This window comes from Pelodiscus sinensis, chromosome 25 (genome assembly GCF_049634645.1).
Source record: "Pelodiscus sinensis isolate JC-2024 chromosome 25, ASM4963464v1, whole genome shotgun sequence".
NCBI classification, from domain to species: domain Eukaryota; kingdom Metazoa; phylum Chordata; order Testudines; family Trionychidae; genus Pelodiscus; species Pelodiscus sinensis.
The window spans coordinates 22,957,625-22,984,165 of NC_134735.1; the positions used below are offsets into that span (position 1 = coordinate 22,957,625).

The 26,541-nt window shown below is 50.3% G+C and overlaps 1 protein-coding gene across 6 annotated transcripts in view; it reads right to left on the bottom strand.

Moving 5' to 3' along the window:
- The window catches only part of EYA3 (EYA transcriptional coactivator and phosphatase 3), a 148,268-nt gene that overhangs the window by 16,146 nt on the left and 105,581 nt on the right, over positions 1-26,541 (bottom strand). For all 6 annotated transcript variants that reach the window (XM_075908770.1, XM_075908768.1, XM_075908766.1 and 3 more), the window contains 5 exons: positions 21,137-21,276; positions 19,476-19,559; positions 15,761-15,850; positions 5,588-5,646; positions 2,187-2,347 (listed from right to left, as the gene is read on the bottom strand). In XM_075908770.1, the coding sequence (XP_075764885.1) occupies positions 2,187-2,347; positions 5,588-5,646; positions 15,761-15,850; positions 19,476-19,559; positions 21,137-21,276 (534 nt within the window). The remainder of the gene's footprint in view (positions 1-2,186; positions 2,348-5,587; positions 5,647-15,760; positions 15,851-19,475; positions 19,560-21,136; positions 21,277-26,541) is intronic.

A 26,541-nucleotide genomic window follows, 5' to 3' on the forward strand; every position in this document is an offset into this window, starting at 1 on the left:
GCAAGTTTTTTCTAATGTCCAAGCTAAACCTCCCTTGCTGCAGTTTAAGCCTAGGGATGTTACATTTCGATTGATCAGCTCATTGAATAGTCGATAAGGGCGCCTCCGCCTTTGAAATGTAGCAACACTTGAAGGCGAAAGCACTGCGGGGGCAAGGGGCCTGTGGGGGACTCAAGCAACCCTCTGCTAGACCCATGCTCCCTGCAGCATTTCAAAGTGGCAGCACCGCATGGAGCCCAGGGTCAGCAGGGGAGTTCCCAGCTGAGCCCGGGATGCATGCAGCGTCTGGCCCTGGGCTCCACGGGGTGCTGCCGCTTTGAAGCACCCCTTTCTCTCCCCCCCATTTGCTGCCTCTTTCTGATGGAAGCAGCAAGGGGGGAGTGGAAGCGGCTATTCAATTAGTGCGTTGATTATCCAATAAGCTTTTGCTTATCGGGCAGTTGACTAATCGTTCACATCCCTATTTAAGCCCATTGCTTCTTGTTCTAACCTTAGAGGTTAAGAAAAATTCTCCTTCCTCTTTGGGACAACCTTTTCAGTACTTGGAAATGGTTTTTCCCCCTCTTAGTCATCTGCTCTTTACCAGACTAAACAAACCCTATTTTTTCAATTTTCCCTCATAAGTCATATTTTCTAAATCCTTAATGCTTTTTGTTCCTCCTCTCTGAATTTTCTCCTTTCTTTCCTGAAATGTGGTGTCCAGAACTGGCCACAATACTCCACTTGAGGCCTAACTGGTGCACAGTAAAGGGGAAGAATTACTTCCTGCGTCTTGCTTACAGTGCTTCTGCTAATACATCCCAGAATGCTGTTCACTTTTTTCTTTGCAAGTGTCACACTGTTTAGTTACATTTAGCTTGTGGTCCACTATGTCCTGCAGATCCTATTCTGCAGTGCTCCTTCCTAGACAGTCACTTCCCATTTTGTATGCAACTGAGTGTTCCTTCCTTGGCGAAGTACTTTGCATTTGAAGTTCATCCTATTTACCTCAGAGGCGTGCTCCAGTTTGTCCAGATCATTTTGAATCACAGAATCACAGGGTTGAAAAGACCTCAGGAGGTCATCGAGTCCAACCCCTGTAAGACCAAACTCAACTAAATCATCCCAGCCAGGGCGCTTTCAAGCTGGGACTTAAAAACCTTTAGAGATGGAGATTCCACTCCCTCCCTAGAGAACCCATCCCAGCGCTTCCCCACTCTCTAAGGAAACAGTTTTTCCTAATATCCAACATAGACCTTGCCCGTTGTAACTTGAGACCATTGCTCCTTCACTACTGAGAACAGCCTCTCTCCAGCCTCTTTGGAACCCTCCTTCAGGACGTTGAAGGCTGCTATAAATCCCCCCTCACTCTTGTCTCCTGCAGACTAAACAAGCCCAAATCCCTCAGCCTCTCCTAATAGGTCATGTGCTCCTGCCCCCTCAGCATTTTGGTTGCCCTCTGCTGGACTCTCTCCAATGCGTCCACATCCTTTCTATAGTGGGGGCCCCAGAACTAGACACAATACTCCAGATGTGGCCTCACCAGAGCTGAATAAAGAGGAATAATCACTTCTCTGGATCTGCTGGCAACGCTCCTCCTAATGCACCCTAATATGCCATTAGCCCTCTTGGCTACATTATATCATTAAAGTTTATCCTCCAAAGCCATGAGGGCAGGGGACTGGACTTGATGACTCTCGAGGTCCCTTCCAGTCCGAGGCTATGTCTAGACTGCAGGCTTCTTTCGAAAGAGGCTCTTTCGAAAGCCTCTTTCGAAAGATTGCATCTAGACTGCAGGCGGATCTTTCGAAAGAGCAATCCGCTTTTTCGAAAGAGAGCACCCAGCGAGTCTGGATGCTCTCTTTCGAGGAAGCCCTATTTACATTGAAGAACGCCTTCTTTCGAAAGAGGAACTTTCGAAAGAAGGCGTTCTTCCTCGTGAAACGAGGTTTACCGCCATCGAAAGAAAAGCCGCGTTCTTTCAAAATAATTTCGAAAGAACGCGGCTTGAGTCTGGACGCAGGGGAAGTTTTTTCGGGAAAAGGCTACTTTTCCCGAAAAAACCCCTGAGTCTGGACACGGCCCTAGTGTTCTATGATTCTATGAAAGCACTTGCAATCCCTCCAAGCTCGGTGTCGTCCGCCATGATGCTCAAACTCCACCCTGAAAGTCCAGCTCCTGTGCGTGCACACGCGGCCTGCACTCACCTCCCACGTTGCTTTTGTGCTTGTCATAGATCTCGCGCACTCTGCGGTAGCGAAAAGCCAGTTTTCTCATCCAGTCAACTCCGCCCTGCACCCCCCCGGCGGAGCTGTGATTTGCACTGCTTCCTGAGCTGCTGAAGCCATCCGTGGAGAAATTGTAGTTACTAGAGCAGAAAAACAACCTGTTACACAAGTGACAGCCCCAGGATGGTTGCCCCCCTCCAGTTCCATTCCCTGCCCATGGCCGCTCAAGCCGCTGGGACTGCCAGTCCTCCTCCCCATCACTGCCTCTTCCTCAGCCCCAGCGCCAGCAGGGACTCTGGCCCAGCTCCCTGGTCTCATTACTGCATCTGAACTGCATTTCAAGGGGGAGAATATGCCTCTTGCACCTTCGCAATCACAGAAACAGGTGTCTGCTCCCCCTGCTACCACCTCCCAGCTATGGAGCATGCTACTCCCCTTGACTTGCCTCTCCTCCCGGCTCCAAGCATCAAACGTCAGCACTCTCACCCTTCCCAGCCCCCTTCCTGGGCAGACAGGCAGCCCCCCACCCGCATCCCCAGCATCCTCCAGAAGCCAAGAGCTCGCAGCATCATTACCCTTTGCTTAGCTGGAAATGCCCCCCTCAACACACTCAGTGGCCCTTGTTTCTGCATCACGGATTTCAAAACAAGGCACCTTCCCTCCCTAACTGCTGAGCTCCAGCCGCCACATTTCTTAGCTCTGAGACATCAGGAAGGCCTAGGTGAAAAGTCCCAATAAAGTGGTTTAAATTCACAGCCTGGTATCTAGAACCATCCCTACATAAAAGCCCTCTGAGAATCCCTTTGGGTTAGGGTACCTCCCTGTCACTTTCCCCTGGAGATGCTTCTGCTCTGAGGGGCACAAATTAGAGACCCTCCGCAGGAGCCCATCAGCTGCCTCCCTCACTTGGTGGCTCCCCATGAAGACCTTGCTGCCTCCTAGCCAACATTTTTCAGTGGTCTCTGCAGCTGCTGTCTGACTCCTCTGCCTGCGTGGGCTTCTGTACAAAGTCTCACTGAGATCTAGTTTTTCCCGTTTCCCTCAACCTGCACATTTGTCAACTGAGTCCACACTGCTCACAAGTCTTCCCTCTAGGCACCGTACCGCAGGCCGCGTGACCGCCCGGCACCGTACCGGCCAAATGAAGAAGGCTGTTTCCAGCTCAGGTTGCCCATTCACCCTGGGGCTCAGCTGCATGGTGCCCTGGCCGCGTGACTGCCCGGCACCATACTGTGGGCAGACTAAGGTGTCAAGTAGGGTTAAATGTCTCCCATTAAATAGACTGGGAACAAATTTGCCTTTTCTATTGTCAATGGGATCACCAGAACTGGACACAATTTCTAAGGGAGGGACATGCTATTATAAATACCAGCAGTGGTTAGACCCTCTCGCCTGCCTAATGCTGCTTCCCAGACTTGATGCCCTCTCAGCCTGACCACAACCGTAGCCTGGTCTCTCTTTCTGAAGTGTTCACGTGGAACCCAGAGTGGTTCAAATTATTCCTTTCAACGTGTCAGGTGGTCCCAGCCAGCTGGCCGTGTCAGTTTCCTCTGAAGTCCTTTGTGGTCTTCTGTGACTTCACTTCATTATATTGATGTAATTTATTTAACAGTTCAATTGTAGCCACATCTCAGATCCACTTCTGTGTGTAACGTGAGCCCAGATTATGAAACAGTTTGTGTGCACTACAGCTAGCTACACCTAAGGATGTCAAATATCAGTGAATTGACTAGTCAAGTAGTCAATGGAATTTCCATCCACTACTCGACAGGCACTTCTGCATTCCTCCTCTGAAATGTACAAGAGCACCCGCTGGGCCCCTTGTACATTTCAGAGGAGGAACGGGGAACTGCACATGCAGCCTGGGCCAGCAGGAAGTCCCTTTGACTCCAGGCTGCACAAGGGCGTGCCAGCTTTGAAACGTACAAGAGTCTCAGTACAGGAGCTCTTGTGCATTTCAAAGCTGCAGCACAGCATGGAGCCTGGGGCCAGCGGGGGACTCAACAGACCATGCTGCACTGCAGATTTAAAATGCCGCCCGGAGCCGGGGTCAGCTGAGGAGTCCCAGGCTCTGGTGTTTCAAAGGGGCAGCCCCGCACAGCTGAACCTGGGCTCAACTGTGCGGGGCTGCCCCTTTACAATGAGGAGGTGGAGTTCCAAGGGCAGCACTGCACAGCTGAGCCACTAGGGATCAGCTGTGTGGCGCTGCCCTCTGAAGTACCCGCCTATGCCCCCTCCCCCTTTGCTGCCTCTATCTGATAGGCAGCAAAGGGAGGCGGGGGAGAATCAACTCATCAACTGACTATCCAATAAGTCCTTAACATCCTTAGCTACACCCAGAAACCTGTGTTCGGCGTCAAGAGGCTGCTTTGCTAACCCTTCTTGGCTGATCACTTCCTACACAAGTAGCTGAAATCCCCCCATTTAGCAGTTTGCCATCTTTGGTTCCTCCAGCACTAAACACTTGCTATCACTACCCTAAACTGGATCCATTGGAAGAGGGGGAAAACCACTTTCTGAATCCTCTCTGGCTGTTTGATCTCTCTGTGGCCAGATTTTTTGGTGTGAATTCAATCAAGCTAATTTGCAAAGATCATTGTATTTGGAAGGGCAGCGGCTGGTTCAAAACTTGACTGCAGAGGGGCCAGGCAAGAGCAGAGCTGCTTGCTTGAGGGGAGATTCAGGCCCAAGGAACAGCCCCATCAGGCAGGAGCACAGACACCAGCCAGACAGCTGGCCCCATCTTGTTTCCTCAGTACTGGCCGACTATTGCTTCCCTGGGAACGCAATTGTTGCCCAGGGAACGCAGGAAGCTCAGATGGGGAAGTGGCTCCTCTGGGATAAAACGTGAGAGTCTGCCTGTGCTGGCCAAATGAAGAAGGCTGTTTCCAGCTCAGGTCGCCCATTCACCCTGGGGCTCAGCTGCACGGTGCCCTGGCAAAGACTCTGGAAGGACTTTCAGGGAGCAAGGTCTCACGGTATGGGCCTGTTTGCTCCTCTGTGTGTTGTGCGGGCCCAAGCACCAGGACAACACTTGATACAGCAATACCACCACGCACTCCAGGGTACCAGCTATGGACGCTCGAAAGGAAAGCAAATGGCGAGTGTCCACTTACTGCCGCCAGACAGTCCAACAGAGCACACGACTGGCTGTGCTGGATTGCTTGGCTGCACAGATTCCCCCTTGCCCACAGCTTTTCTTGTAGTAAATCTCTAGAGCCTTTCGTGGGGGCAAAATTGGCATCTAAATCCCCAGCTACCAAACAATTTGCAGATCCAGTATCCACATCCCTGGATGTGGATCCCCACGGATAGAAAGCAGATAGCCAGGGGTTTGCAGGGCTCTATAAATCTCTCCAACAGCTGAGCACTCCACACACCTTAAGTCTTGTCCATTGTCATCTGAGGCAACATCTTCTACATGCACTTGGTCACACTCCTGTGAAGACAAAAGATCCCAGATTGCTCTAGCTGCAGGATGCACTGCGAGCACAGAAATTGGCTGCTTGGACGTGTACAAACCTACACTGCCCGACAGGCTCACTCAGCTGAAATCTCCCTCCTGTCTCCCAGTACAAATCTTTGGAGGTTCTAGAAGAGTTACCTTTGCCACGGCTAGTGCCAGCGCAGCGGCCTTTCAACTCCGCTAGCAGCTCAAAGCTCCAGAACATTTGCACTGACCTTGTCGGGGCTGACCACGACTAGCCTGATGCTCCTTTAGAGAGCCAAGGGGGCGAGGACTATGGTCACTGAACCAACCAGGAGCCACACTCGGTATGTCTGCACAGCTGGGGCCATCCTGAGGAGGGTGTTGGGCTCAGGAACCCCCCATTCTGCTCCAGGCACCGTCCATTCCCACCTCTGCTCAGCCCTTGCCACACCCCTTCCCCCAAGCAATGCGACCTGGGGGATTACTGGGAGCGGGGCGCCTGGGGCTGGCAGCAGGGGTCAGACCTCTCCCACACTCACCGCATTGGTGGGAAGTGAATGACCCAGCCCCAGCCTGCTGCACCGCTCTGAGACCAGCTCCCAGCTATGTCATTCAGGGGAGCAGAGCAGGGTGGGACTAGGGCTCTCCACTTCTTGTTGTGGCAGTGAAGCGTAGTGACCTGGCTGGAGGATGGTAGAGCAGGGCAGGCTGCTGGGTTGCTCGGCTTTCCATGGCTCCCACCACCGCTGGGGAGCGCAGGGGCGAGCCCAGCCCCTGCTACCAGTGGCAGGCCCTCCTGGGCCTTGAGGGGCCCCCCAAAGCCTGAGGCAACCCGAGCCATCCTATGGACAGGCCAGCTCTGCCTGCAGTGCAGACTTCTGGGCTTGGGCACAGGCTCTGGGACTGGGCAGTGCTTTAGCTGCAGCCTGAACCTGGATGTCTACACTGCAACCGCCGGCCCCAGCCAGCTTTGGGTGTCTAGCTGCAATGCAGCTGTAGCCCTAGAGCTTTTCTTTAGGTCTGGGAAAGGTGCCCAGCTAAACGCATGGTGGAACCAACTGTTCGTTTGCACGTCCTGTAAGGGGCCAGCCAAGGCCGAGTGGCCTGTGAACCCCGCTGCAGTCACAGGACACAAAGGCGAGTTAGTGGGTTACAGACGGTTAGACGCAGCCACAATCCAGCGTGTCTGTTTAGTGCCTAGCAGAGTTACAGACTTAGGGTGTTAATGGGCCACTCCACTTGGAATGGTCCCTTAGAATCTGCGCTACCTGCCTGTGCTGAGCAATCTGTTCCACCGTAACTGGGAGGGGGGAGCTCCTGGTCCAGACCTGAAGACAAGCCCTGTGTAAGCTCAAAAGCGCCTCTCTCTCCTCAACAGAAGTTGGCCCAATAAAAGACATTCCCTCCCCAAGCCTGTGCATCTCATACCCTGGACCGATGCAGGCACAGCTACGCAGGGTGAAGCTTTCAGCTTGATTACAAATCCAAGCCCTGTTTTAGGACTTCGTTTGCAACGCTGACACATCATTTGGTGTCAGAGGGGTAGCCGCGTTTTTTAAATTATTGCGCAGTCCTGTAGCACCTTGGAGGCTAACAACAGATATCTAGTACCATGAGTTTTCTAGTATCAATAGTTCACTCCCTCAGACAGTGAACTATTTCGTCAGTCTCTGAAGTGCTACAGGACTGCTCTCTTTTTTCACATCATTTGTTGAAGATACAAACAACAAATTAATTGCATCCCAATAAGCCAGCCATCGAGGCATGCCACCAGCCTATAATGTAGTGGCAGGACTACAATCAGTGTAGTGCCCATTATAGCAAAGAGCCACGGCAGAATCATATCCCCAAAATGCCCGTGATCTTGAAAATTTCCCCTTGCTGCTCTCAGGAGAAGCGATGGTAAGATGAGGAGGGTTAGAAGTTCACTAGCAGCTAGCAGCATTTTAACCACATGGTGTAGACATATCCTGAGCAAGCGAGGTGACGTGGCACCTAAAAGTAGAGCTCAGAGCGATTGTTTGGCAAATAGTAATTTTGCCAATAAATGCATTTTTCTGGGTGCCAAAACCATTTGAAACTTTGGGTTGAATTTGGTGAAATGTCAGTTAAAAAAAAAAAGGCAACCCCACACCTGAAACCCAATTTTCAAAATGTCAGACTGCATTGGCTTGACATGGCTTCAAACAAAGTGTTGGTTCGAACTGACCTTCAGAACGTTCGTTTGATCCAAATGAGATTTTTTTTTTCAAGTTGTTGAGAAAAATGGAAAAAATTGAGTTTTGGTTTGAAAGAAAAGACGACTCACCTCGTAACTGCTGTTCGAGTGCTTGCTGTGTCCATTCCAATTAGGTGTGCGCGCGCCGCAGGCACGGATTCCAGAGTTCTTCCTCAGCAGTATCCTTTGGGCCAGCCAGGGAGCCCCCTGGAGTGGCGCCGGCATATCGGCGCAGATATACCCCTGCTGGCCCCTCCCCCCCTTCTTGCCTAATTCCTCCGAGGAAGGGGAGGTGGGTGGAATTTGGAATGGACATGAGCAACACATCTCGAAGAACAATAGTTACAAGATAAGTAATCTTTTCTTCTTCTTCCAGTGCTTGCTCGTGTCCATTCCAGTTAGGTGATTCCCAAGCCGTGCCCTAGGTGGTGGGGTCAGAGACAGATGGTGTCTATGTCTACAGATTGCAGCACTGCCCTTCCAATAGACGCATCTGCTCTGGCCTGGTGTGTAATCGCAGTGTGTTCAGAGAAGGTATGTACAGACGACCACGTAGCCAGGATCGGCACTTGAGCTAGAAATGCCTCAGATGTCGCCTGTGCCCTTGTAGAACGTGCCGTTAATGGGGGAAGTGGTTTACCCGCACCATCGTAACATTCCTTAATGCAGGAGGTGATCCATAAGGATCAGCACTGAGTTGAAACTGCTGCTCCTCTCATCCTTTCCGCAATGGAAGTCGAGTTGTGACAACTTACGGAACTTCTTTGTCCTTTCCATGTAGAATGCAAGGACTCTCCTCACGTCTAGGCAATGCAAAGCCTGCTCTCTAGGTGTCGCGTGTGGTTTAGGGAAGAACAATGGTAAGTAAATGTCCTGGGACATATGAAAATGGGATACCACCTTGGGGAGAAAGGCCGGCTCCGAGGTGAGGGCCCTTAACTCTGATACCCTCCTGGCCGAGGTAATGGCTATCAAGAATGCCACCTTCCACAACAAAAGTTTCAAAGAGCAGGTGGCTACAGGCTCAAATGGTGCTTAAGGACCATGTTGAAGTCCCAGGGTAGAATCAGCGGGGCGTAGGTATCAGGGCAGACGACCTTTTTGCGGGGCCCCAGGCAGCATAACTCCGCGGGGCCCCCCCTTTGCCACGGTGCATGTGCCGTGACGCCATGCTTATGCGTGATGGCGCCACGGCGCATGCGCGGGGCTATTTTAAGCGCGGGGCCCGGAGCGGCCGCCCCATTCGCCCTGCCCTATATCCCCCCCGGTAGGTCTATTGATTCCTTTCAGGGACCTCTTCACCATGATGTTAGCGAACACTGACTTTCCACCCTTCCGTGGGCGAAAGGCCGTGATCCCCGCAGGGTGGACCTTCAGTGAGGATATAGCAAGGCCCTGATGTGTGAGCTGCAGAAGGTAGTCTAAGATTAATGGAATATTGGCCCGCAATAGGTCAATCCCTTTTTGCTGTGCCCACAGCGCAAACTTCCTCCACTTGGCCTCAGAGTGCTCTGGTGGGCGATTTCCTACTCTCCAGTAACACCCTTTGTACTTCCTGTGAGCACCTTTGTTCTAGGTGCGAAAGCCACTCAGGTTCCATACTGCAAGGTGGAGGGCTGCCAAGTTCAAATGGCATAGTATCCCCTCCCCCAAATCTTGTGTGATTAGGTCTGAGACTAGGGGTAGTCGCAATGGGCCTTCCACTGATAGTTCCCATAGGGTGGAAAACCAGTGTTGTAGGGGCCACATTGGCGCTACCACCATCACCCTCACCCTGAACCATCTGATCCCGATCAGGGTGCCGTGTATTAGAGGAAAGAGGGGAAATGCATACAGCAGCTGAGTGGGCCATTGTATGTGTTGTGTGTCCCCTTGGGACCCAAGTCTCTGCCCCATGAAGGAGCACTATTTCTGGCACTGGGTATTGGTTTGGGAGGCAAACAGATCCAGAGGAGATAGCCCCACCTCAGGAAGACCTCCTCTACAATATCCCTCCTGATCGCCCACTTGTGGACTCGAAAGAAACGGCTGAGTCTGTCTGCAAGAGTGTTGCTGGACCCAGGTAGGTAGGCTGCCTCCAGGAAGATGTTCCTGGAGATGCACAATTCCCAGAGCTCGAGGGCTTCCTTGCACAGGGGAGAGGAAGGAGCACCACCCTGTTTGTTGATATAATACATGGTGCTCATGTCGTCAGTCAACACTTCTACCACTCTGTTCTCCAGGTGGGGCAGGAATGCGTGACATGCTAATCTGACCGTCCTCAGCGCTGACATTTGTGTGTAAGGAATTCTCCCCCGATGACCATAAGCCTTGAAGCCTGAGGGTTCCCATGTGGGCTCCCCAACCCACATCTGATGCATCCGTCATTAGTTGCACAGATGGGCCCTGTCTGGTGAAAGGGACCCCCCCGCACATACAGTGTCCACCAGTCTAGCGAGTGTAGTACTGCTTCTGGGAGAGCGACCCCCATGTCCGGGGGGATTGCACCGGGTTGTGGACGGTCCTTAGCCACCTCTGTAGCAGTCGGAGTCTCAGCCTGGCATGAGTCACCTGGTACGTGCAGGCTGCCATGTGACCCAGCAATCGCATGCAAGTGCATGCTGTGGATACGAGGGACCTCTGGAGGTCCGTGATTATCAATCTCATGGTCTGGACTCTGCCTCTGGGCAGAGACGCTCTCTCTACCGGAGTCCAGACAGGCTCCCACAAATTCTATTACCTGCGTGTGGATCAATGTGGACTTTTCCTCTATTATGAGGCCCAGTTGGAGAAACAGCTGCTTGGTTGTCGAGATGTGTCTTATCACTTGCTCTCGTGATGACTAATCGTCCAAGTAAGAAAAGTCATGTATTCCTTGGCGTCTCAAAGGCTGATGAATCATACATTTGGTGAATACCCTCGGCGCTGTGGAGAGGCCGAATGGTAGGACTGCAAATTGGAAGTGGTCCCTGCCCACTACAAATCTGAGGAATCTCCTGTGGGCGGAGATCACTGTAATATGGAAATAAGCATCTTTCAAGTTGAGGGCAGTGTACCAGTCTCCTTTCTGCAGGGAAGGGATGATAGAGACTAGGGTAACCATTCTGAACTTCGTTTTCTTTACGAATGAGTTCAGGTTCCTCAGGTCTCAGAATGGGACGAAGGCCCCCTTTTGCCTTGGGAATAAGGAAATACCTGGAATAGAAACCCTTCCCTCTGAACTCTGTTGAAACAGGTTTGACAGCTCCTAGGTGCAGCAGCTTTGTTACTTCTTACTTTAACAGAACCTCATGAGAGGGGTCCCTGAAGAGGGACGGGGAGTGAGAGGTTTGTGAGGAAGGGATAGATAGAAAGGGAATCGAATAGCCCTTTGCTACCCGGCCTAGGACCACTGGTCGAAAGTTATCCTGGACCAGACCTGGTAGAAACGGGATAAATGGAAATCAAAAAGGGGGAACTGAAGTTTGAGTGTCACACTGTCCTCAACCGTGCCCTGAAAATGCAGGGTTGGGACGCTGTCCCTGAGGCAGAGCTGGTCCCACCCTGTCCTGGTCCAATCTCGAACCGCTGTCTATTTCGGGGTTGATCGTTCCATCCATTGTTACGGCCTCTCCTCCTACCACATTCGGCGTTAAACCCCCATTGGAATGGTCTGGTACCAGGTCTGGGGTTCAGAGGCCTTCTCAGGGGGGCGGGCGTATGAATCCCCAGGGATTTTAGAATTGCCCTAGAGTCTTTTAGACTGTGAAATTTTGAGTCAGTCTGGTCCGAGAATAGTCCCTCTCCTTCAAATGGGAGGTCTTGCAATGTGTTCTGAACCTCCGGGGGGATGCCTGATACTGGAGCCATGCACTCCTCGTTACAATGGTCGTAGCCATAGTTCCGGCTGCCGAGTCTGCCGCATCGAGGGCTGCTTGTAAGGCTGTACGTGCCACCGTTCTACCCTCTTCAGTTAAGGCCCCAAACTCTTGTCGAGCCTCCTGTGGTAGATGGTCCTTAAACCTCTCCATGGCTGACCATGCATTAAATGCATACCTTCCTAGCACTGCCTGCTGGTTAGCTAGATGCAGTTGTAGGCCCCCAGTGGCATATGTTTTCCTCCCCAAGAAATGAAGCTTTCTGGGTTCCTTTGATTCGGGGGTGGGACCTGGAGGCCCCTGGCGTTCTCTCTGTCCTGAAGCTTGGACTGCTATGGAGCTCGGGGGAGGATGTGTAAACAGATGTTCATAGCTCACTGAGGGACAAAGTAAATGCCTCTCCACCCCTTTCTGTGTGGGAGTGATGGAGATCAGATGGTTTTTGACAACTTGCCCACCGTTTTGTTCAGTGGTAATGCTACCTCCCTGGGGTGTTTGCCGAGAGCATGTCCACCATCGGGTCAGCCTCTTTTAGTACTTCTTCAATCTGGACTGACAACCTTACCGCCAGCCTTCTTAATAAGTTTTGGTGCGCTCTTGCATCCATTGACGGAAGCGATGGGGCTGAGTCCCCTAGGGCCTCATTGGGTGAAGATGACGAGGACTCCCTCAGGGTCGGCTGCTCTCCCATTGGTTCATCCACATGTGGCCCTGCCTGCATTGGAGGGACCATTTGTGTGGTCTCCAGATGCAGTAGTCTGGGTGCCCCTCTCCCCTGTGTCCTGAGGCCTGGATGCAGCCGTGGCCATCGAGTGGCCTGTCTCTGATGTGGGGGCAGGATGGAGAGGGGTCACTGATGGTAGACTCCCCCGTCTCGCGGAACCTAACACAGACCCCAAAGGGGGTGGCCCTTGGCCCTGGTGGTAGGCCCACGGTGTCAAAAAGGGCCATTGTTGAGGTTGCCACTGTGGAGGCTAGATGCATGATTGCAATGGGTTCCCATGACTAGCCCTATTTCCTAGTCTGGTCGGTGCCAAGGCAATACGGGTATCATCCCCGGTGCCGCACTAAGGGTCGGTGTAGGTGCCGGCATTCTACCTGGCTCTGGCACTGACAGATGCCCTTGAATCGATGCCCAGGCAGCTGACAGTTCAGAGGTCAGCCTAGATGTCAGCAACGGTGACGGTATTGGTACTAGGGATACCATCAGTGCCGCTAACAGTGCCGATCAGCGTCCAAGCGATCTCACCAGCACCAGGTTGGGTAGGTTCGTCAAAGATGACAGCTCTGACGCTTGCAGTGCTGAGGTTAGTGCTATTAGCTCCCGCACCACGTTAAAAGTTTCCGGCGTTGATCACCAAAGATCCTGGAGGGCTCCTGCAGCTTCTCCCCTCCTGGGGGGTATGTCTGTGCCTAGACAGTACCCAGGGCTCCCTAGAGTCTTTGTGGCCAAGTGCCCTTCCTTTGGGAACACTTTTTGGACTCGCCTGTCCAAGGACCTTCCTCTGGAGTCCTCAGGTCTCCTCTGCATTGGAGACAGAGCAGTGCTGCGAAGTCTTAGCCGTGGTCTTACGCTTAGACGGTGCCACGATCACCTCCCATACCGAAGGAGGAGTACTACGCACTGATTGGGCTCCGTCTGGTGCCGGCGCTTGGAGGGTAGACTCCATAAGTAGCCACTTAAGCCTCGACTCTCTTTCTCTTCTTGACTGCAGCTTAAAACTCTTACAAATCTTACAGTTGTGTGTGCAAAGAGCCTCCCCCAGACACTTTAGGCAGGAGTCATGCGGATCCCTGCAGGGCATAGGTTTCAAACAGGACACACAGGGCATGAGGCCCTGGGATCCCCTCCCCAGCCTGGGAGAGGCATAGAAGAGGAACAGTGCCCTCTTATCTCTCATTATTCACAGACTAAGTAGGTACTAATTAGGTAACAACTACAACACTTAAGAAACTAAAGAAACTATATACAAGCTAAGGGACGACTGACAGTCTTGAGAACGCTCCAGCTAGTCAAGGGCAGTAAGAAGGAACTGGGGGGGGGGTATATATGTGTGGATATGCTGGCGCCACTCCAGGGGGCTCCCTGGCAGGCCCAATGGATACTGCTAGGGGGGAAAGCTTGTACGCGGAATCCATGTACGCGGCGTGCGCACACCTAATTGGAACGGACACGAGCAAGCACTCGAAGAAGAACTGACCTTTTGGATTTGGCTGTTAGGGTGTTTTGTTTGAGCAGCAATACTGGCTCAGGTCTAATGGAAATGCTGGGGCTGCCTGGAGTCCAGCAAAAGTTGCTTGTCCCAACATCACTCTCTCCTCAGAGCTGGAGCAGTGGCAGAGAACTTGAGAAACAGGAGGAAGGAGCCTAGCACGGACACCACCAAGGGCTGGGGAAACTGAACAGACTGCAGGAGACAAGCCCTCGTTGTTGATGGGAACTGGGACCCATGTCAACCGGCAGAGGAGATGGGGCATGCAGGGATTTTACAGGGCTCCACTGGGTCTGAGCTCTGCACAGCAGTTCACTAGAGGGTGGCATGTGAGATCTCAGTCAAAAGCCAATAATCCTCTGTGCTTCCTGTAATCAGTGCAACGTGTGGACAGATCACGTCCTTTCAGGCAGGAGGTAACAAACCTCTCCCCCCCAGCCTGGCCGTTTGAGCACTGGAGGGGAGCTGCTGCTTGTTTCAAGGTAAGTCTGGGCTGTGATACTTTGCTTAGTGAGGGCGCTAGTCCATTGCCCTGAGAGACAGTAGAGCTGCAGGCGCTATCTGAATTCAGACCTGCTAAGACTCCCTACGGCTATGGTGAACTACAGCAGAAACTGCAGACTCTCAGGCCTTGCCATGAGAAACATCTCAGATCTCTAGCTGCCAGCTAATGGGGTGCCAGCAGAGAGGTCCCAAATAGATCACTGGAAACAGTGACAGGTGGTAATAGGGAGATTATAGTCAATTCAAAATCCTCACTTCAATGTCTTTAATTAGCCCAATGTGGATTTGCTCCAGCAGTCACATCACGGAGCATGTTTACACTTGTATCAAATTCATATTAATGCAGCCAAGATTAAGCAATCTCTTACAAATGTCAAGGCAAAGTCCTTTACGTCACTTTCTACCTTGGAACCCTGAGCTGCCCACAAGAGAGACTGTCCCGCATGAGGCAGAGACCTGATGAGCATCATGAGCTGGAAAAGACACACAACTCGATTGCTTTCTTCATAAATCTCAAAGCCAAACAGGGCCAACAGAAAACTAACCAAAATATGATTTTTGAAAATGCAAATGAAAATTGTTGGCAGATTTGTAATATTTGCATTTTAAAAGCAATGGTAGAGAACACAATGATGCTCACGTATGTAATAGCTCATGGTTTCTAATGTACAGAATTTTGCAAATCCACAGATACCCAATTTCTATCCATGGCTACTTGCATCCATAGCTCATTTTTGTAGATACAGACACATACAAATTTAGTATCTAGAACCCTGCAAATCTGAAGATATCCATTTTATATTCACAAGTATCTGCATCTGTGGATGTGGATTTCTGTGGCTCATTTTTGCACATATAGATGTGGCTGCGGATAGAAAATGGATCTGCACAGGGCTCTGCGGATCTAAACCTAGAGCTAGTGTGTTATCTTTTAAAAACAGAACTGTAATCTCGGAGCAACGTGGACTAGTATTCACAGGAAGGGACTAGATGTCGGTAAGACCCTATTTCTATTCCCAACAATTTTTAGCAGCACCTGAACTATTTCCACACCTCCTTGGCTAAGCCATATTTGTTATATATAATATTCTAATGTATAAATGACTTATGATGGCTGGCTGAGTAAAGTGAGGCCGTACACATCTCAACAGCATTTCTGTGTTTGTCAGTTACACAGCAGAGGGAAGAGCAGAGTGCATTTCAGGCAGCAGGATCTTGGCTAACATGGCAGCTTTGTTGCTGCACTACATTAGTTTTGGCAGATCCTAGGAGATTTATTTCTGTGTCATATTTGTGTTTGTAATTAGAAACAGCACTCTCAACAGGCTCCTGAACAAAAAACTGGCACATACCTCTAAGTCATTGAAAAATAAGTGCGTGTCAGCCACTTCGAAAATCATCTCCTCCATCGTCAGACCTGAGCCAATCACTAGAGTCGGGTCCTGGAAAGCAAGGCAGGAAAAGAAAATTTTGCCCTGGTTCTGTACTTCAGTAGAGATAAACCTCTTGCCAATGACATTTCACAGGATTTACACTGGTTCCCCGGGTTAGAACGTGCTGGCGTGATTCTTTTTTATACCATTCAAATGTATTGATTGTAATATCTCTGAAACACTGTGGGCACCTGAAGAAAAGCAAAAATCTAGTACAGTATCAAAGCAAAACAAATCAAACTCCAGTGCCACGCAGTTTGGACACATATACTTCTAGCAGCACAACAGAAAAATTATTTGTAATTGTTCCATATATTTGAGAGAGGCTCTTTATTTTCACTGCATGTTGGACTCTCACTGATTCATACTAATGACAGGGACATGCTTTGTTACTTAATGAAGTTAACAAGAAAGTGACCACACAATATAAGAGAAGCATCTTGTGCTTTGCTCGTTTATTTTGAAAATTACATTATATAGCAGTGTCATGGTTCCTTCCCCACTCTGCCACGATAAACGCAGAAGTGGGGGCCAGCAAGTGAACCCCAAAACCTTATCTACCAGACTTTGGTATAAAACTTCCCCCCAAAATCTTAAAAACCTAGATTTTGGGGATGGACTCTCTGCTGCCACCACCCAAATTAATAAAGAAACCAGGGGAGAGAGAGACCATTTGGGAAAATTTCACCCCTAAAGTAAAAAGCAGGACACCACCATTAACCAATACCAGGTTAATAAAAGGAAAAGAGAAAATGTTTCTTATCACCACACTATTCCTGTTGCAAGCATAACGATTGGATGGAAAAGTAACAAAATAATATACTCATGGAGAAACTCCATGGGCCTAGAACTTAGTTACAAAGGAAAGCCAAAACACTTTTTTTAAAAGTGCACAGACAGCAGATCCCATACCCAAACCAAAAAACAATGAAACCTGATGGATTTATCTAAACTTTACCCTACTTACAGAAAGTGAAGTATTTTCTTGGAGGGAGACATAGTGTCTGTCTCCCTCAATAGCTGGAGAGAACTGCCCAGAACAAAGGAGGGAAAAAAACAAAAATTCCTTTGTCCCAGTTTGAAATTCCTACCTACGTTCCTATTGGCCACTCCACCTGGCTAGGTAAGGGACAAAGTTAACCCATTAGTCCTCAGGCTGCTGGCTAACCCTGATGATCATGACAAGCAGCTATAATACTGATGGAATTTTAAAAGGTTAAACAAACCAGATATGGTTCTTTATCTGCCTCTTTTGACTATCTAGTCTTTAGGTGCTTACAGACTATTTGTTTTTCCTGTTCCATTCCAGCTCGGCTTTCCCCTTGATATTTTTATACCCACTGCCTTTTCTTGTTGCCCCCCTCTCCCATTTTTTTTCCTTCTCCCTCCTCCCTCCCGCTCACCTATTTATTTTGGTCCTGGACATCCAACATTCTGGTCATTTGAAGAAGTGGGCTGTGCCCACAAAAGCTCATGATCCCATCTACATGTTCTGTTAGTCTTTAAAGTGCTACCAAACTATTTGTTGTTTTTTAAGTTTATCCTGTACAGACTAACTCGGCTACCCCCGGAAGCTTTCAAATATTGTTAGTTTTACTTTACATTTAAGCACTTTAAATATTTGACAAATGAAACCTTCAAAAGATGAAAGTTATTATACGATCTCAGCACAAAGGGGCTGAAATTACAAAGAACATGATCCTTATCTTCACCCTGCAACCGCACTTCGAAACTGAATCAATTCATAGCCTCGTACTTAATTCAAATGAACATGTTTGCAGTCATGACCATAAGAACTTGATCCAGTAGTTTCTTCATTGACGTGGTTACCCCTTTAAAATAACCCATGTGTTCCAATAAAAGGGGAGGTTCCCCACCTGTAACTGTGGTTCTTTGAGATGTGTGGTCCCCCTCTGTAGTCCACTGGGGCTTTTCAAAATAGCAGTGTCCATCATGCTGGACAGATCAACCCCTTTCCAATTCCTTCTCCACTGTACAGGGGGAGGAAGGTGGGACGGGAATACAGATAGGAGCCACACATCTCAAAGAACCTCTAATCATGGGTAAGTAACCTTCCTCCTCCTCCGAGTGATGGTCCTGTCTGTATTCCACTCAGGGCGATCAACAAGCTGTACACAGGCAAGAGGAGGATGTGAGGGAGATGCTGGTAAGGAGAGGTGGGAGATACTTGCTGCTCTGTGCTCAGCAGGGAACTGCTGCTGTCACGGAGAGAGGAGTGACCCCCTCCCCCAGCAGGCAGCTCTGTGGGCAGAGCCCTGAGCTCCTGGCTGGGCAGGGCTCCTTAAGCAGACCTGGGGCTGGACTGCCATGCAGCTTAGAAGGAACCTTAAGGGAGGCCTCACCCATTCTAGGGCGCTCGGTTTGAGGCGCAGGAACACACCGATTCTCTCGTGACAGCAGCACCTGGTTTTGGGAACAGACCCAGGCCCAGTCGGGGTCCTGCCTCAAGACGGACAATCCACACTGCACCAACAAAGCCACTGCAGAAGGGTGCGTGGTTCAGTAGATCCAGCAAATGAAGCAATGTGTGGGCGCCACCATGGCCGTAACTGGTGGCAGTTTGGTGTCTTGCTTGGCTCTGGACAGGAGGAAGACTTACTGCCACACTTATGTGCATGCTTCCCTGTTTAAAGGCTAAGCCCTGGCAAGGGATCCATAGCATTGGTGCTGGCAGAACTGGAGTGAGACTGCACAGCAGGAAGCACACTCCAGAACTGCTTGGGCCGATGTATGGGAGGAGGAGAGGGATCCCCAGCCAGCATCCAATGGTGGGGCCCCATGGCAACCTCCATGAAGTGCTTCTTAAGGTTCAGAGCCTAGCCTTCCTGGGTGTGGCCAGGGAAAGAGAGACAGGCACATAATCCTCAGTAGGGCCTTTTGGTGACAAAATAGGGGGAGAGTTTACACTGAGTTTTGTTAGGAAAAACACCCAGTTTTAGTGACAAAAAACTTCCAGCTCTGAGAGAGACTTTTGTCTTCTCCTTTTCCTTTATCATCAACAAAGAGCCAGTGTGGACTCTGCTGTTTGTTTTGTTGAGAGAACGGACTTCCGCCAGTATCCCACAATGCCTGCCCTGATGGCTGTGCTCAGTGTTTTGTGAACGCTGCTGCCCTGCAGGCATGTGCCCCTCTACTTTCAGAGCTCCAGGAAGTATCTGACAGCTGAGTGAGCTTCTCTGTTTGGGGGAAATGCTTCTGCTCTGCTAAGAACCGAGCAGCCCATAGACTGCTGCTGCAGGGGCTGGGCTGGAGAGATTGCTGTGCTCCTTTAACATCCCTCAGCATGGAGAGCTCACAGAGCTATAAGGGAATCCCAAGAAGTGCAGGGATCAGCTCTGTCTTCATACCACACTACACTGTGGGATGCTTACCCACAATGCTTTGCTCAATCCATCCACAGGGAGCTAGCCATGTGGCCATGAAATGTCAACAATGGGAAGCAGAAAAACCAGTTTTCACTTCCGGTGACTTACCCAGTGTAGACATAGGCTAGAATGCAACAGGACCATCACTTGAACAAGGAGTATTATTTTCTACTTCTTTCACCTCCCATTAGTGTCTACTTACTGATAACATTCCTAGTCTACATCTGAGAGAGGTGAGACAAGATTACCTTTCCGTATTTCTGGGCATAGGACCCTGTGAGAAGAGAATGGAAGATGATGATAGTCTCATCCAAGTCCCAGAGAAACACTCGCTGGGGAAGGAAAGACAAGTAGGTGGTTAATCTTGGGGTATTCCAACTGCCATGCTGCAGGAAAGAACAACATTACTGAAACATCAGGCTGGATGGGACCTGGAGAAGTCATTGAGACCAGCCCCTGCACTGAAGCAGGAACCAGTAACCCTAGACCAGCCCAGACAGGGGCTTGTCCAACCTGCTCTTACAAACCTCCAGGGACAAGGATTCTACAACCTCCCTTGGAAGCCTCCTCCAGAGTTAACTGCCCTGAGAGTTTAAAAGCTTTCCTACTATTCAACCGAAGTCTCCCTGCTCCCTCCCTCTGATTTCTTATTAGGGCTAGCGAGTCATCATTGTTAACTAATGCAATCGATCACCATTACTCCCAGTTTTAATCACACTGTTAAAAATTGAATATGAATACAAATGTCTTAAATATTTTTGCATATGTTTCTACATTTTCAAATATATCGACTTCAACACAGAATGCAAAGTGATGCTGAAAATGAACATGCATTGGTCCGTACTGCTCTGGACCGTCCTCAGCATGGAACCTGTCATCAGCATGGAATCACATCCTCTGGAATGGTAGTTGAAGCAGGAAGGGGAATACGAATGTTTGGCATCTCTGGCATGGAAATAGCGTGTAATGCCAAAGTGCCATGCGAACATCTGTTCTCACTGTCAGGTGACACTGTAAATAAGAAGTGGGCTATATACTATATATTTGAGAAATGTGCATCTGCCTGTCTGTCTATCCGTCTGTGAGTCCATTTGTTCAAAGACGCCTCCTAAACCATGGTGTCCAACATGCTAACCACTTGCCACATGTGGCTATTTGACCAGTTGAGTGTGGCTAATTTGCTATAGCAGTAGCCATTATATATAGTGGCTACTGCTTTAGAACGGGTTGGACACCACAGTTCTAAATGGTAAAAGCTAGGATGATCAAATGCAGTAAGTGGCTTCCTCTTAGCATACCTCAAAGCAAGGTCAGGGTTTGGTTATGCCAGGCCAGTGGGGTGCGCCTGGAATTCAATTGTTTCTCATTAAATAGAAAGGGAGGTGCCAGCAAGAAGGAGTTATGTTGCAGAGTGACCACAGGGGGGCAGCAAGGGACTGGAGATGGGGACCAGGACAGCTATAACCCCACTGAGCCAGCAGCAGGCAGAGGTGGAGAAAGAGACAGCTCTCTCTACTGTATAGTTCAGAGAGTTGGTCTGGTTGCGCGTGCGTGCGTCCCAGTCAGGGGACATGTACCCCTCACCTGACTCTGCCCACTGGCGCTGCAGCAGCAGCCACGGAGAGACAGCTACGGTGAGAGGGGGCTGCACACGGAACCCTTCATCCCAAGCCCCATCCCTTTTAAATTATTTGAGTCAAGGACCTGAGCAATACCAGGTAAATCATCTAGTCTTCCAGAAATGCAAACGAACATGACTGTCTGAACAACCAGATGACCAAGAAATAGGACACGGTAGTCTTGTAGGCTCTACAATTTTTTAGTCAACTATTCCAACATCTTCCCCCGCCAGAAAGGGAAAGGGAGGCACACGGGCCAGGGAACTCTTCCAGAACGACTGTTCACTTACTTCCAGTTCACTGTCCTGGGGGGAGGAGGCATCTGCTTTCCTCTTGCCCCTGTTTTTCCCAGCCATGTTTTTCCTAGTGTGCTCATCTAGCTCTTTACTTGCTGTTGCTCTTGGCAAAGACGGACTTGTGGATGGATCTCCTGGAAGAAACACACACAACACTGTCCATCCCATGGCCACACACGAGCCCCCTGTCCCAACACACCTCTCCTCCTGACAGCTCCTGCCCATACACCAGAGCCAGGTAACATGGATCTTGCTGACCTTAATGAGGCCCCAGCAGTTGAACGCTATACAGAACAAATGCAACGTTTCTCACCCGGCTCCCCAAACCCCAACAGAGGCAGAGGCCACGTCTACACTGCTGGCCCTGGCCAGATGACGCATGGGCCGGAACCAAGGCTCCCGGACCACACAAGGGGAGAGCCTGAGCTCCAGCACAGCCCTTCCCCTCACAACCCGACCCTTGCAAGCCCAAGCCAACTGCCCTGGTCTCTGAGACTTGGTGCCACAGATCTTTTTATCGTGCTGCAGCCACGCCCAGAAAGGTTGCTGCAGACTGGGTAAGGTACAAGGTCCGTGGCAGAGTTCCTCCAGCCACCTACGAACTGCACCAAGGACACACCCGGTTCCTCTGATGCACTGTCCTGGGGCTGATTCTAATGACATGTCTATGGGTTAAATTTAGAGGTGGAAGCAACAGGGATGACGTTGTGGTTGGTGTCTGCTATAGACCACCGGATCAGGTGGATGAGGTAGATGAAGCTTTCTTTGGACAACTGAGAGAAGCTTCCAGATTGCAGGGCCTGGTTCTTATGGGTGACTTTAATCACCTGACATCTGCTGGGAGACCAATACAGCGGTACACAGACAATCCAGGAAGTTTTTGGAGAACGTTGGGGATAACTTCTTGGTACAAGTTCTGAAGGATCCGACCAGGGGCCATGCGCAGCTTGACCTGCTGCTCATAAACAGGGAGGAACTAATAGGGGAAGTAGAGGTGGGTGACAACCTGGGAAGCAGTGATCATGAGATGGTAGATTTCAGGATCCTGACCAAAGGAAGAAAGGAGAGTAGTAAAATACACACCCTGGACTTCAGAAGAGCAGACTTTGACTCCCTCAGAGATCTGATGGGCAGGATTCCCTGGGATGCTTACATAAAGGGGAAAGGAGTCCAGGACAGCTGGCAGTATTTTAAAGAAGCCTTATTAAAGGTACAGGAAGAAACCATCCCGATACGCAGAAAGAAAAGCAAATACGGTAGGTGACCAGATTGGCTTACTGGGGAAACGCTTGGTGAGCTTAAACACAAAAAGGAAGCTTACAAGAAATGGAAACTTGGTCAGATGACTAGGGAGGAGTATAAATATATTGCTCAAGAATGCAGGGGAGTTATCGGGAAGGCGAAAGTACAATTGGAATTGCAGCTAGCAAGGGATGTGAAGGGGAACAAGAAAGGTTTCTACAGGCATGTTAGCAATAAGAGGGTGATCAGAGAGGGTGTGGGGCCCTACTGGATGAAGGAGCTAACCCAGTGACAGATGATGTGGGGAAAGCTGAAGTACTCAATGCTTCCTTTGCCTCTGTCTTCACGGACAAGGTCAGCTCCCAGAAAAGTACACAGGCAACACAGTATGGGAAGCCCTTGGTGGGGAAAGAACAAATTAGGAACTATTTAGAAAAGCTAAACGTACACAAATCCATGGGCCCAGATTTAATGCATCCGAGGGTACTGAGGGAGCTGGCAAATGTCATTGAGGAGCCTTTGGCCATTATCTTTGAAAACTCGTGGAGATCAGGAGAGATCCCGGATGCATGGAAAAAGGCAAATGTAGTGCCCATCTTCAAATGTAGTGCCCATCTTCAAAAAAGGGAAGAAGGACAATCCAGGAAATTACAGACTAGTCAGTCTCACCTCAGGTCCTAGAAAAATCATGGAGGGGATCCTGAAGGAATCTATTTTTAAGCACTTGGAAGAGGGGAAAGTGATCAGAAATAGTCAACATGGATTAACGAAGGGCAAGTTGTGCCTGACCAATCTGGTTAACTTCTATGATGAGGAAACTGGCTCTGTGGATACGTGAAAGTCAGTGCATGTGATAAAACTTGACTTTAACAAAGCTTTTGATTCGACTCCCACAATATTCTTGCCAGCAAGTTAAGAGAATATGGATTGGATAAATGTACTGTAAGATGGATAGAAAGCTGGCTAGGCTGTCAGGCCCAACGGGTAGTGATCAATGGCTCTATGTCAGGATGGCGGTCCGTTTCTAGCAGAGTGCCCTAAGGATCTGTTCTAGGACTGGTTTTGTTCAATATCTTTATTAGTGACCTGAATGAGGGGATGGATTGCACCCTTAGCAAGTTTGCAGATGACACTAAGCTAGGGGGAGCAGTAGATACACTTGAGGGCAGAGATAGGGTCCAGAGTGACCTGGACAGATTAGAGGATTGGGCCACAAGAAATCTGATGAGGTTCAACAAGGACAAGTGTAGAGTCCTGCCCTTGGGACGGAAGAATCCCAAGCATTGGTACAGGCTGGGGATCGACTGGCTAAGTACAGTAGACTTCCGATAACACTGCACCTTTGGGACCCAGGGGGTACTGGATTATTGGATATGCCGGAGCATCAGGAGGTACTCCGGCAGGGGGCTGTGACAGGTCGGGGGGAGAGGGGGGGTTTGGCAGGGAACGACGTGGAGTGGGGTGAACCCTCCACCATTTTGCAGGGAGGCGGGGGAAGCCCTGCGCAGCCACCAGCAACAGGCCAGCTGGGGCTGCAAGCGGCAGCGGCAACTTGGGGAAGCCGCGGGCAGAGCAGCTGGGGTGCTGCCGGGTTGGTCCCGCAACGTCGTCCCTCACCTGAGCGGCACTGCGGGACCAACCCGGCAGCACCCCAGCTGCTCTGCGCTGCTCCACTTCCCCAACTCCTCCACTGGTCAGTTTCAGCAATGGCAGCAGCGGACTTGGGGAAGCGGCGCGGAGCAGCTCCAATTGTCCGGCTGGCTGGAGCACTTCCGGGTTCTAGTTGGTGCTGGACTATCAGGAATGCTAGACCACTGGATGCCGGACAATTGCAGTTTTACTGTAGCAGTTCTACAGAAAAGGACCTGGGGGTTACAGTGGATGAGAAGCTCAAAATGAGTCAACAGTGTGTCCTTGTAGCCAAGATGTCTAATGGCATATTAAAGTGCATTGGGAGGAGCATTGCCAGCAGATCCAAAGAAGTGATTATTCCCCTTTATTCAGCTCTGGTGAGGCCACATTTGGAATATTGTATACTGTTCTGGGCCCCCTCACTATAGAAGGATGTGGACGCATTAGAGAGGGTCCAGCGGAGGGCGACCAAAATGATTAGAGGGCTGGAGCATATGACCTATGAGGAGAGGCAGAGGGATTTGGGTTTGTTTAGTCTGCAGAAGGGAAGAGTGAGGGGGGATTTGATAGCAGCCTTCAACTTCCTGAAGGGAGGTTCCAAAGAGGATGGAGAAAGGCTGTTCTCAGTAGTGAGGGATGGCGGAACAAGGAGCAAGTTACAGTGGGGGAGGTCTAGGTTGGATATTAGGAAAACCTAATTCACTAGGAGGGTGGTGAAGCCCTGGAATGGGTTACCTAGGATATGTCTACACAGCAAAGTTATTTCAAAATAACTTTCCTAGCATCTACACAGCCATTCCATTATTTTGAAATTAATTTTGAATAGCAGAGGGCTCATTTCGAAATTGGTAAACCTCATTCCACAAGGAATAGTGCCAATTTCGAAACTGCTATTTGGAAATAAGCACTGTGTAGACGCTTATTTTGAAATAGGGGTCCTTCAGCCCTTCCCAGGGTGCCCTGTTGACCGGCCTGGCCACAAGATAACTTCTGACCTGACGCCCTGCTGGAACTGATTCCAACCAGCCTTAAATACGATTCAACGTCCACTCGATGTGGACATGCTATTTCAAAATGCATTTTGTGTGTAGATGCATTATTTAGAAATAGGCTATTTTGAATTAACTATTTCAAAATTAGATATTTCGAAATAACGCTGTTGTGTAGACATACCCCTAGGGAGGGGGTGGAATATCCATCCCTAGACATATTTAAGTCTCGGCTTGATAGAGCCCTGGCTGGGTTGATTTAGTCGGGATTGGTCCTGCCTTGGGCAGGGGGCTGGACTTGACCTCCTGAGGTGTCTTCCAGCTCTATGACATTTCACTGTTTTGGAGGGTTCCTGCAAGACCCAGCGCTCTGGCAAAGCGTTCTCCCAGCAAAGATTCTGATCCACTGTAGAGACCACTTAGGTCGTTCATCTAAGGTCTCTTCCCCTCAGCTCCTGGGCTAGTCAGATGCCTTTCCTCACTGCCCATCCCCAAAGTCTAGCACCACCCAGCAGCTCTTAGCACTATGTACTGCATTCAGTGCAGTGTGAAACAGGAGAGACTCAACAGGGAGTATTAAACCACCCCGGTTTCGGTAGCTGTAGCTGGGGAGCCAACAGACTCCTGAAAAGTCGGCTGGTCTAACAGGTGAGGAGCGACACAGTAATTAATTTCCCTCTCTAAAATATTTTAAGCTACTGAGGAACAGCCTGAACTGGGAGCCCTAAATCTAAAATAAAGATTTTTGAAGCAGCAGCTAGTTATGCTCTCAGCCTTTGCCAAGCAGCCGAGCCAGGCTCTGGCCTAGCTCTCCTCCCACAGGGGGGTTTCTGCTACCCCTCAGGCCCGGGCGCTCTGCATTCCCTCAGCCAGGACCCCCACCTCTCCACGCCATCAGTATCCCTCTACTTGCTGTGCTGGCGTGTTGCACTCCATGGGGAGGCTGGGAAGAGAGCAGACGGGGAGCTCACTGGTGTGGTGCCCCAGTTCTCTGATCTACAGACCACTGGCCACATGGCAGGGGCTCCAGGTGCCCCCCGCTTTCCTCTTCCTGGTTGCAAAGTGAGTGTTTATCTTTTCCTCAGGAATCCTCTTCACAACCCTCCCAGACCCCAGCTTTCACCAGCTCATCCTACCTATAAGCCAAGGGAATTGGTCGGTCTGGGGACGCTGGGTCTGTCAGCCTGAGAGAAGCAGAATATCTACTAATTCAGAAAAGGAAATGTCAGCTCCGCTTCCTGGAAGGGCCTTGCTTAGCTCTCATTCCCCTTTGCTGAAGGGCCTTACAAACAGTTGAGGGGATGGCTCTGGGTATCACCACGAGCGAGAGCAACCGTCTAGAGCAGGCCTGGGCAAAATACAGCCCACAAGCCAGATGTGGCCCGCCAAACCACCGGATCCAGCCCGCAGAGGCAGTGGGGAGCCCCAGGCAGGCCCCCAGCTTGCCCCACAGCCCGTGTGCCACGCAGAAACACGGCTGCAGGGCTCCATTTCTGTTTTAAAACTGAAGGGGAGGGGGGAAGTTTTAGGAGCCGC